Below are 12528 nucleotides of genomic sequence, written 5' to 3' on the forward strand. Positions count from 1 at the left end.
CTGGCTTTAGACACCCCAGTGCTGTAGCAGTACAGAGTCTTTTAGAACAATGTCCTCATAGTCCTGACTCCATAGTTTGCTTACAGTGTAGAGCAATTCCCCTACAGTGTAGGGGAATAGAGTTTACATGAATGAAAGCTTTTCTACCTGTAAGAAGACCCAACATGTTTGAAAATGCTTCTTTCTTCTCTGTATGTTCCTGCACCTTTTAAAGGTACACCCAAATCAATGAATTTGCTGTCAGCCTTTTGGATTATCATCTAACTGTGTTCAGAAATGGAATTATGATTACTTCCCCCCCCCCCCCCCCCCTTTTATATCTATTAGAAGGCTGCTTGTGAATTTTCTTACTCTTGCAGCTAGAAGTAGGTATTGGTTTTCAGCCAAAATTAGTTTATGGTCCATTTCTATCCATTTGTGCCAATCTTGTTTCTTAACTAGAACAGGTTTCTTGGTATCCTCTCTGTCAGATTTGTCAAAGGCTGATCCTCTAGAGGCCTGTTTTTCTCGCCTCAGCAGGCTATGTTTCCTTTGCCATTTCATAAAACTGAATTTATGAAATCCAGTAATAGGAGCACAGCTCTTCTCTGCGCTGGTTTCCCTTTGAAATACTCTTTCTTGTGGAGTCTGGTCATTTGTGTTTGCAGTATTCCAGAAAGTCTTGTGCTCAATGCCACTAATACCTCATTAAACACTAAATCTACAACTGTCTTCTTTGTGTCCCACATCTACGTGTTTCTTGTCACTCAATATACCACAGTCCCTTGATCCTTTTATTCTGCTGTTGTTCTTCTCTCAGAAACCTCAAGTTTTTAGGAGAAATTCTGTCATCCTTGAGTACCTGGCTATGTACTTTGGCCTATTACCCCATTTCATTTTTTTTTTTTTTGGGTGCAGTTCTATAGATCACTCAGTTCTTAGCAGGATTCTTCTGATCTCTCTCTTTGATTGATGGTACTTCCAAATCAACAAACTTCACTTCTCTCTGTGATCTGAACACAACTGTAAGTGTGGGATTTATTTGAAATCTGATTCTTGCTAAACTAGAGCAGTAATTTCCTGCCAGGTCGGTGTTTATGTCATGTAATTGCTGTCATTTCCCTTTTAGGCTCTTGGGTTTCTAAGTGTACACATCTTTCCATCCCCCTCTTTTTCTTTTGCCTCCCTCCTGCCTTTTTTTAGTTCAGCTCTGTAATGTAATTAGTGTGCACTTGGTGATGATAAATATCACTCACACTGTACTTAGTAGAACAGTTAGTTATCCTACCAAGAAATATACTCAGTTTCTGTGCATCATTTTTCAATATCTGTTCCAGGATATTGCTCCTGTTATATCTGTCTCCTGGATTTCAAGGACTTTTGCTGGGTTCATTTATTTATTTATATTATGGTCATATACTGCTTTCGTGTGCCAGTTCTTGGAGTGCTATGAAATACACTGTCTGATTACTGAACATACAGAGTCTTTCCAGTTCCAGTTCAGATAGGATTTCCATACAGTTTTTATGCATTAATCTTCAGTGGCTCAACACGCTGTAACACATTCCTTTGGCCTGTAGCAAAAAAGAAAACAAGAACTCAATTGCAGAAATGCAGTTGGGCTTTTTAAATGTTGAGTAGGAGTTACATAACTTGGCTTTGACAGCAGCTGAGTAGCAGTGCTGGAAGAAGTGTGAAAAGATTACCCAAAAGCAGAAGAGTCCAGAATAAAGTTTGGCTTCCTTCCATATCTTTCCACATCTTTGTTGAGCTGGCTGCCATAGTAGGCAGGGATCTTAAGGCCACTCTGAAAGTGCCAGTAAGCACCTCATGATACCTAGAGGGAGAAATCTGAGACCAATTTGATGAGGAAGTTGAGTTGGATAATTAAAAGTTCTGTGGAAAGTGAAGTTTCTTTGATACTGGATGAATTTGACAGCAGAAGCCATACAGGGAAGAAATTCGGGTGGGCTCTTACACAAGCCTATTTTCACTCTGTGTGAAAACACTGTGTGTTTTCCCCTTCCCACGTAGTACCTTTGCATACAGGTAGGGAATGAAAGAAGTGTCTTTTGAAGTTCTGGTTTGTTTTAACAACTGCCTGTGACTGACAGTATAAAAGAGCAAGAGTGAAAATCTTATTAACAACTGCAGAAATACTCCTAAATTTGCTGATGGAATTTTTAAGTATACATTTTCAGTACACAGAAGCAGAAAATAAGACTTGATAAACCAGGTAACTGAGCATTTAGATCAGGTGTATTTAAGCCTTGAAATTATCTTTGTAAAAAAGTTAATTGCTCATGAATTCAAGGCACAAATTTCTTCTGTGTGTTTGTTTTTGCAAGCAAAGATGCAGTGCCTTGTTTTTTTCAGTGATTTTTATGTGCCATACTTGTATTCAGAGGTATAAAAATGATGTTTACTACTGGTGGAGAAGGATGATCTGGGCTTGCGGAACCTGAAGGAAAGCTTCCAGATTTCCTATATCCATTGTCCTGAGGTTTTGTGGGGGAAGAAGCACCTTTCAGTGCCATTCTGCTCTTGGGCACTGTGGTTGCCATCAGTACAGTGGGATGGTTACTGACTCTTGTGGTTCTGGAGCAGCTGTGGTCTTCAAATACGACAGCAAGCAAGGCACAAGAATAATGCTTCATGACATGAGTTTAGTAGTGTATGATGTGTGAGAACCTGGGAGCCAAATCTGAACTTCAGATGTGAGAAGTCTTTGCTTCAGTAGGATTCATATGGGGAGATTTTCATATGTATTTTGCTACTTTTCTCTCCTTGTATTCTAGCCCTTTACAAGTGATGGTCTTCATCTTGATGTTTTTCAGTGGCCCATCTGAGGCTCACTTGGGTGTCATATGTTCTGTACCTCATCAAATGGAAGAGGAGATAGGCAGAAAAAGATGTGTTCTCTGATCTTTTGAAGCCTGGTGCTGTGGTGGTGACACAGGGAAGGACACATTAGGCCAAATGTGAAGAAGCAGAGTGCAGAAAGCCATGCAGCTGCAGTGCACAGATCCTGAGACAGCGGACACAGATGGAACAACTTGCATGGGTCTTCCCCATTGCTGTAAATTTACCCAGTTATGCCTTCCCAATGTTCTGTGCCTCTCCCAGTGTAGCTGCTAGCCTTGCACACTGCTGTATCCCATCTTCTTAATCCCAGTGGAAATTAAGTGAGATTCTCTTTAAACTCTGATAATTGCTCTGATCTGGGATTCATACAAGAACAGCCTGTGTTTTACACAGCTTTATAAGAATTGCTCTTTGTAAGTACTCAGTGAAAGTTTGTTTTTCAAAGACTTTCACTTTCTCTTTCAAAATAAACATATGCCCCAAGGGACCAGAACTTTGACAAAAAGTTTTACCAGACCCCAGCAATGTGGGTTCAAGGCAGTGTAATTATTCACCAAGTGCACAAAGCACCGTGCTGTGTTGTGGGAGTTGTGCTGAAGGTCTATTTCAGCCATCTGGTGTCTCCCTGTGGCTCCTGGGCATGGCTCTTCAAAATCAGCGGATAGTTTTGTGTTCCTTCTGTGGCACTGACAATATTCCTGCTCTCCTTTCGTTAAGGTGCAGGTGCAGTGGTGTAAAGAACTGTCTTTTTGAACTCATCCAGCTCCAAGGTCTCCTCCAGGTCCATTTCCATGTTGCAGTATACACCTGACAATTGCTCTGCACCTGCTCCTGTGATCGGTTCAGCTTTGTTTGCTGATGTCCGGGGCAACTCAGGGAAGGGGCACATCCCAAGATCACAATTAGCATGACAACTAAACAAATGAGAATGTGCTGGTATAGGAAAAATGTTGCTGCGTGCAGCTTTTTAAAAAATCCTCTGTTCTAAAAACTGCAAACAGCATGTAGTTTTCCTGACCCGGGTTTGTTGCTGCACAAATGAGCAGGATGTAATTTGAGCTTCACAAATACAACAGAATCGTGTGTCTTGTTTCTAACGTGGGCTCACAGTCTCTGTTGATCTCTACAGTTTCCTTGTTTCTGATAATGAGTAGTAAAAAGAGTGATGTCAAAATGTAAATTACGGGCATGACAATAATAGGGACCAGAAGGATTGAATGGGCCTGGTGATCTCTGTAGGGGGGTGGTGGTGTGTGAAGTGTAAAGACACGCAAGCAGCGCTGTGCTGGCGGGGATGGGACCCCCACGGGGACACTGCCTTCCGTCTGCCTAGCACGGCTTTTGTCACTCCGGGTGCTTGCTGAGCGGATCTGGCACGGAGGCAGATAACCATTTTTGTGTAGATCCTGGCAGAACTTCAGGGAGAGCAGTTGTGCACCGGCACTGGTGGTATCCATAAAGCTTCCTGAAGTAGCAGTGATTTTAGTGTAGATTCAGTAAAAACTGTTTGGAAAGGAAAATGATAGTGGTAGCTCTGTGTCCAGCCTAAATGTGGTACTGGTGGGATTGCAGCGGGAAACCACCACCAGCTAAACAACCCCTCAAAGCGGCATTTTTAGTTTTTGTGTTTATAGTAGTAAAAACTTTGTGGATCAGGTCTGAGAACAGTACACAGGCACTGTTGAGAACAAAAAGTACAGTTAGAGTTTATGCATGGTTTTGGTTTTCTGTGCTGCTGAGATTTCTCATGCTTTCCTTATCTCCATGCAACTTGGGTGTTGAGTGCTGGAGGATGCTGCAGTCGACTGTGGCCCCGTCTGAACCCACCAATGTTGTCCACTAGTGTCTGAAGGGCGAGCTTTGTGCTCCAGGATACTGGAGCACAAAGGTGATCTTTGGAATCCAGTATGCTTCAACCAGTTCAGCATGTCTGCAGATAAATGCAGTTTCTGTGCTGGATGTCAAGCTTTTACTTTATTTGGAGCATTTCTTAGGGTTAATTAAAGTTTATAGAGAAGGAAATCGCAGGAGAGTATGCTTTTGATTTGCCACTACTGCTTTTATCTCAGATCTCAGATTACTCTGTAAACATCAAATGAGTCTCTGAGTTAGAATTACACTATCATTATAGTGAATAAAATGAAGGCCAGAAAGTTAAGTGATTTGGTAAAATTATGGAATGATAGTGTCGCGACGCAGCTGGGACACTTCGACATCATGAAAGCAGTGTAATTTTCCCTCGTTATGGATATGGTAGATCAAAGAACTGGGGACATGAAGGGCAGAAAGTATCTTTTATTTCACAGCTTTCGAATGAGGCAGGGTTTATGGGAGGATGTTCTATGCTTGTGCTTAAAGCACAGCTCTGGGAACAACCACAGAACTGCCAGGCATAATCTAGTGGGAGGACATAGTATAAAAGGTGAAATACAGAAAGCTGCTGCCATCTAGCCCCAAGAAACTCTCTTTGAACATAAAACACATGGATCCAAGGAATGAAAGATCTGACCTACCAGTACTGATCTGCCAAGGCTTACTAGTAACTGCACCATGCTGAGTCAGTGATTCCTCGCTGGAGGAGCCCTGGTGGATGGCAGCAGGATAATGCTATCAGATTGTCACATCTTTCAAATCTGGTGTGCTTTGCTCAGAAGTTCACTGAGCATTGTTTTCTCTTTGAAATTCTTCAGCTGTGTGGCTGATGTAGTGTTTGAAAAGTTCCCATGAAGGCTGTGGGTTTTGAAGTGTTATCTGCCTGCCCGTGATTTCAATTGAAAATGTTTCTCCCACTGTTTCCCCAGTTTTTATTGAGATGCACTATACATCTAGTTTGCTAAGAGATAGTTGTATATGGCTAATTCAGATGCTGATTACACTTGAAAACAATTCTAAATTATTTTTTTTAATCTCTTCACCACAAGCTGTTCTACCACAAACTATTTTGCAAATAAATGGCATGTATTGATGAAGCTTGTCAATGTCCGATTGACTTATGGGGCTCAGTTGAATAATTCAAAGACAGCCATCTAGTGCTTTTCACGGTGTATATATTGTGTGTGTATATATATATATATATATATATATATATATATATATATATAGTGATATTCATTATCACTAATCTCTAATTGAGAACGTTTTCACATTACTTACTCCACCCACGTGCTGTTACATGCTTTGCTTTTGCAAGTAATTATTGGGATTTCTGCAGATCTTGGTAAATTCACGTCCTGAAACCTTTCATACATCATGAGGAGGATGCTAAAACAATGCAAAATCCTTAGTTTTTATTTCTCATTCAGCATTTGCTAAAACAGTCTACTTTAAACATAGTGACTTACTGTCTTGTATGTATTTCAGTCCTATAAGATCATCAATTTTGCTCCAAGTCTGCTGCAGATCATAGTATCCGATCAAGTGGAATTCCCAGTGCGTCAAGCAGGTGAGATAAAATCCCTTGTTCCCTTTTCTTTCAGTCAGTCTGTTACTTGAACAGACTCTTGAACTGTTGCAATGTAGCTCAGTTCAGGTGTGTTCCTGAAGGTGGAAATGAAAAAGATCTTATCTTTGCTGTTTCTTTCCATCATGAGGGTCAGATAAAACCATGGGTATAGGATACAGTCCTGCTTTGGCTTTCCCTGTGTGTACAGTGATCCCTACTGGATTGCTGTGATACTGATATGAAAAAAAAAAGCATGATTTCTACTCAAAACTGAGAACCCTTGGGTTTCTCCTGTGGTGCAGAAGTAATGATGCCAAGACAAGTGTGAATTTAAAAATAGAAAAGGGTATCACATTTGAATACATGTTTCTCTGTTTGCATCTCTTTACCCTGGAAAAGTGAAAATTTCTGAAAAATGGTAATAGCTCCTTAATTCATAGATCAAGGGTAGCCATATACATTTAGTCAGTATCTTGGTGACTTAAATAAGTAGATATGAATGAAGGTCACATCACTGATAAGTTGCACAGTTGCAATCTGAGCATGTCTGGAAGGATTGCTCAGCTGTGTGTGTGAGTTCAGGTGAAGTGATGCAGTTAACTTTAGGGCATGCATTTGTGGGAAATCAGATTCTAAATTCTCATAATCCATTTTAACTACTTCTGTGCAATATTTTTGTCAGATGCAGAGACTGTTCAGGTCTTTCAGTAAATTAATTAATACTGTTCCATTCACGGCTTTGTTTTTATCCTGTGGAACAGCATTTCCCATAGAAGCACTGTTGGGTTTTTTTTCATGCAGATCCCATTAATCCCCTGAGTGCTTTGGGGCGTGCTGACATATTCTGTTTGTCATGCTGGCCTTTATTTTTTCAAAGATAATCCAACTTTCAATGGTGTTGTTAGTCCATTCTGTAGTAAAGTTTGAGGCTTAATCTAAACTCCATAAGGCCATTTTTATAAATTAATCTGTCATTTCAGTATCATTCAGGGAAAAAAACAACTATGTAGAATGTAATTTTATTTTTTTTTTTTTTGCAGAATAGGGGTGTAAAATGGAAAAACACATTTAAATCATATTTGCAAGCCAACAGATTTCCCTGGGAATTCTTTAAATCCAAGAATTTGTATAACAACAAAATCTATAGACAAAATAGATTAAAGTCTTGGGCTGGTCTTTCAGGACCTGTTTCTTGTCTGACTAGTCTGGCTTGTCATTGACAAAGAGCTGTTTTTCCTCTTGCTCCTATAAAATATTTTACTTGCATGTTTTCATACTTTGCAATTTGTTATCACCAAAAGAAATGATTGTACCCAAGGATATCTTATTTATACTTTAAAACTCTAGCTAGTAATCAACCAAAATAGTGTTCAGGCATAGGAGTTTATTAAGAACATTCCTTTAATGCCTCATACCATATTTCCTGTGTTTCCTGAAGAATGCCTTCAGGCATTTTAGTACTGATGCATAAATGCTGCTTTATTTTCTGTTGAAGATTAACTTTATTTTTCTTCTTTTTCTCCTGTGAGACAGAAGGGAACAATTCGAAGGGGTTATGGGAAATCCTAATAGTGAAATAAAGCTTAGGGAACTCACAACAAACATTTCTGTCTGAATAGAAGGCAGGCCACGTGCCAGTTTCATACTGGGCATTTCCCCAAGTAGAGTGTCCCATCTGTGTGTGCAGTGATTTGTTTACATGAGCCTTCCAAAACTTCACTTATTGAGCTTGGGTCGTTGTTTTAGGGATGAGTGAAAACACAGATAAGTAGATTTTTGTTGGCTTGTTTAGAATGATGGGCTATTATGTTCATGTGGAAGACAGCTGTAGTAAAGAAAGTACCTTGATAGATGCTGATGGAAATATTATCCTGTTCTGTTCTGATCAGGTGCTTGAGCCTGATCTTTTGTGAAATCATAAGAAAAATGTTCTTCTGACTCAGCTGTGCTCAATGCCCATAATTGTTAAGAATTTAGGCGGTGGTTTTCAGTTGCCTTTTGAATGCTTTGTTCTGCTTTTAGCTGCTCTACATGTGGAGCACTGGGCAGTGTGTAGAGTTAAACAGTTCTTTCCCCACTGTGTGTTCCTAGCTGCCATTTACCTGAAGAACATGGTGACACAATACTGGCCGGACCGTGAGCCACCTCCTGGAGAAGCAGTTTTTCCCTTTAACATTCATGAAAATGATCGCCAGCAGATTCGGGATAATATTGTCGAAGGAATAATTCGTTCTCCTGACTTAGTGAGGTACCTCACATTGCACAGAGATGTTTCTGTTGCTCGGGTTTTCAGACCTGCTGGTCTGGGGGTTGTTAACGTGAGAATCTCGATATTTTGGGAGATGAGACAAGTACTTTTTTTGCAAAAGTAATAATAATCTGTTTACGCTTTTTCATGTGTGCTTGTTTTTCAGAAAAGTAGGAACCTGGCAGCGAGCCCTGTGATGTGGTTTATCCTCTAAGGGTGTTGTTCAAAGTGTCTTGTAACACTTGCTGTAGTGGCAGCCTGGCTGTTTGGCTGATTCAAGGCAGATAGTGTATACAGGGCTGTCTGCAGTATGGAATTAACCGTTCAGGGAAATACTGTCCAAGATTCCTTTTTTCTAGTAGCCCCTTTCTTAATTACTTTATCAATTTCTATATGTAACCCCAATATTGAACCCTCTGTATTAGGGTTCTTGATTTTGAGGTATTAAAAGAACGAAGAACTGCAGTTCTGCTTTTGCTAGAAGAATAGTTAAGAATCACAGGCGTACTACAGTCTGTGATTGTTCACCCCTTTAATTAAAGTGAGGCTGATAGGATGGGAACTGATATTTTCCACAGGCTTTGTTTATTCATTGCTTAGCAGAACTAAAAGTATTTCTCCACAGGTTTTCTAGTTCAGTGCTGCTCAGCTTTTTTAGTCACACCTCAGTTTAGTCAATCAACAATTCTGCCTTGCCTCACCATTGTGAGTGGCATCTAAAAGTGTGTGGCAGGAGAGAAACAGTAAGAAGTTCTTTAACTAATTGGCTCTGCCATATGCTTTGGAGGTTGAGAAAGTGCTGTTCTAGAGGATCCCGGGAAAATTGTAATTTCTTCAGGAACCTGTGGCTTGGATCATAACACAGGCCTTTATTCTTCTTCCATGAAAACATACTAATTTGTGTTTTTGTGATTGCTTTCAGTTTGATAAGCAAGTATAAAGATTTATTTTCAAAGCTTAAAGCTAGATGGTTTCATAAGCAATTAATTCTTTTAAAATACTGCTCGATACATGTGAAGAGGGAGGAGAGAGGGAGAAAAGTAGCAAAAATGTTCTGAAGTTACTTCATTCCTAAAGTTAAATCCTGTTATATTTTTTTCTTGCTTTTCCTCTGCTACTTCCCAGAACTCTTACAATGCTGTCAAAATATGTATGATACTTATGATAAAATATAGATATTGTAGCCAATGAACCAAGATTTGGGATTTATCCTTCAATTTAAACACTATGCCACAACCTTATTCACTTATATTTTTTTTCCCCCCTGCATTAGAGCCCAGCTGACGATGTGCCTCCGTGCTATCATTAAACATGACTTCCCTGGCCACTGGACAGCTGTGGTAGACAAGATAGGATACTACCTGCAGTCTCCAAACAGTGGGAGCTGGCTTGGGAGCCTCCTGTGCCTCTATCAGCTGGTGAAGACTTATGAGTAAGTTGATGTTCATCTGTAGATGAGGAATTGGTGCTTTCAGTCTAAGTTGATTACTGAAATTGACATTCTCACGAGCACTGGCAGTCCTTCAAGGGAATTCAGATAAAAAATGGGAATTAATAATTATCATATGCTTCCTTTCCTGCAAATAAGTGAAAAATATTCATCATCTTTGTATCATTAGTGAATTCAAAGTAGAGCTGCCAGCAAAAATCTGTTTGAATTTACTGAGACTTTTTTCTTAAAGCTTTGTACTTTTGATCTGGATATATAAAAAAAAAAAAATCCGTAGGTTTTTAACTTCCTTTGTTTGAAGATACCCCAAATTCTAGATGTATGAATGCAAATTATTTTCTGCTTGGATGTCATGAATACAGTGCTGTCATTGTCGTATACTGCTGTTGCATATTGTTACCTGTAGCACCTTCCTGGTAGTCTAAATCTACAAAGCATATATTAGGAGCAGTGTAGTGAGTCTTATCACTCATACGTTTTTTTAATTGCCTATTGTTAGAAACATGTATAAACCACACAAAAGAAATGTAAATGGAGAAAGAGAATCTTTTCCAAAGCGAGGAATTGTCTTTCCCTTTCAATGGCTGTTCACTCCCATTTATTCAGCACCCGACTTGGGTTTGGCATTGGTAAGAGTAGCAGGGAAGTTCAAGTCCCTGCTCCTGTGAGGTGACAATTCAGTAGTAAAGAACAGTAGTTCTTCTCGGTAATTGCCTTTGCGTAAGGCAACGTTTGTTGTTTTCAATTTTTTAATTTATAGCTATATTCAGTGAATTTGCACAAAGGGTTCAGATGGGGGTTAGAGGAGGGGAGAGTGATTGAGTGAGTGCTAGATATTCTTCTTTTGTTTTATTTAGGGCACAGAAATTAAATTCTTGGTGGGGAATAGGCATTACAATCTCCAGTGTGTAGATCCTGGACCAACATTTTTGTTTCCTTTGCAGGTACAAAAAGGCAGAGGAGCGAGACCCTCTCATAGCAGCCATGCAAATATTTTTGCCTCGGATTCAGCAGCAGATGATCCAGCTTCTGCCTGATAACTCCCATTACTCTGTACTGCTTCAGAAACAAATCTTAAAAATCTTCTATGCTCTTGTTCAGGTTGGCATCTGTGTAGAGGAAAACCAAACTTTTACTTTGCTGGCTGCAGTGACCCGTTTCAGTACATTCAGAGGTGTAATTGAATAAGAATACCCTTTGGATGGGAAAAGTCATGTACAATAAACAGCTGTTACAGAAATAGGATATTTATAGATTTTTCTACTTTGAAGCTGGTCATATGATCGCCCAGATTAAATTTTAATGAATGTAGGGTGCTTCTGCACGTTGTATCTGTAAGCTCACTAGAGAAGCGTTCCTATTTTTATAAAGCTGCACATAGCCTGATATGAACTGCATGGGTATCTAGACTGTGTGGTTGGCCTCTGAAAGTGTAATATTGTAATGTAATTGTCAAATGCTGCACTTCACTAGGAGGCTTTCCTCATTATCTTCTGAAAATCTGGCAGATACTATGTATTGGAGAGCAGGCACTTTAGAGAGATGACTTTGGCTTTTACTGATAGAGTTTGGTGAAGGAGTACTTACAGAGAATCAGAAACCAAACCAGATCCTTCGTAAGGAACAGCCTGAGAATTCTTACTGTGTGTTAAAAAACTAAAATAGTTTGTTACTAAATGGATGGGGAATTTAAAAAATACCAAAATTTTATTTTTCTTTCCAATAACTTGCCTGAATATCGTCACTTTTCTTTGGATTTTGTAGAGAGGTGAAGTTTACTGGATAGTGGCTAGGTAGTAGTGAATCACTAGGTTGATAGAGACCTTCAAGATCATTGGGTCCAACTCAGCCCCAACACCTCAACTAAACCATGGCACCAAGTGCCACATGCAACCTTTTTTTAAACACATCCAGGGATGGTGACTCACCACCTCCCCAGGCATACAATTCCAGTACTTTATCACTCTCTCTGTAAAAAAACTTCCTCCTAATATCCAACCTATGCTTCCCTTTGCACAGCTTGAGACTGTGTCCTCTCATTCTGTCAGTAGTGAGTACATTTTGCCTGTTAAATGCTATTGGTTTGCTCAAACCCTGTAAAACTGATACTGCTGTGGTCCTAAAAAGCACCTGGGCTGTTGTGAAGAAGAAAAACAAAAAGAGTTGACAAGTTCTTAGACCAAGGAACTTTCCTCAAATTATGCTTAGAAATTCCTCTTCTGATTGTACCAAGAGAGATGCAATTAGAGTAGTGTTGATATGTAACCTAATTGGTTATAATTTTACTTAAAACCTCATCTTCTTTAGAATGTAACTACTGCAGAAAGAGCTGCCTTTTACATAGAAAAATAGTATTTCATACCTGTGTTTTTTCCCTTACTGCAGTATGCATTGCCCCTCCAGTTGGTGAATAACCAGACTATGACTCAGTGGATGGAGATCTTTCGGACCATCATTGACAGAAATGTACCATTGGTGAGTTTTAGCTTTGTGAGGGCCTCTGATACTTGTGTGTTGGCATTTGAGGAACAGTCAGTGTAAAGA

General features: G+C 39.6%; 1 protein-coding gene across 2 annotated transcripts in view; it reads left to right on the forward strand.

Moving 5' to 3' along the window:
- IPO8 (importin 8) overlaps positions 1-12528 on the forward strand; it is a 47308-nt gene that overhangs the window by 2193 nt on the left and 32587 nt on the right. For both annotated transcript variants that reach the window (XM_066183886.1, XM_066183887.1), the window contains exons 2-6: positions 6205-6286; positions 8378-8534; positions 9808-9966; positions 10929-11085; positions 12370-12459. In XM_066183886.1, coding sequence (XP_066039983.1) covers positions 6205-6286; positions 8378-8534; positions 9808-9966; positions 10929-11085; positions 12370-12459 — 645 coding nt within the window. The remainder of the gene's footprint in view (positions 1-6204; positions 6287-8377; positions 8535-9807; positions 9967-10928; positions 11086-12369; positions 12460-12528) is intronic.

Source organism: Chamaea fasciata, unplaced genomic scaffold (assembly GCF_029207755.1).
Source record: "Chamaea fasciata isolate MVZ Bird 193981 ecotype frontalis unplaced genomic scaffold, bChaFas1.0.hap1 SCAF_5, whole genome shotgun sequence".
NCBI lineage: Eukaryota > Metazoa > Chordata > Aves > Passeriformes > Sylviidae > Chamaea > Chamaea fasciata.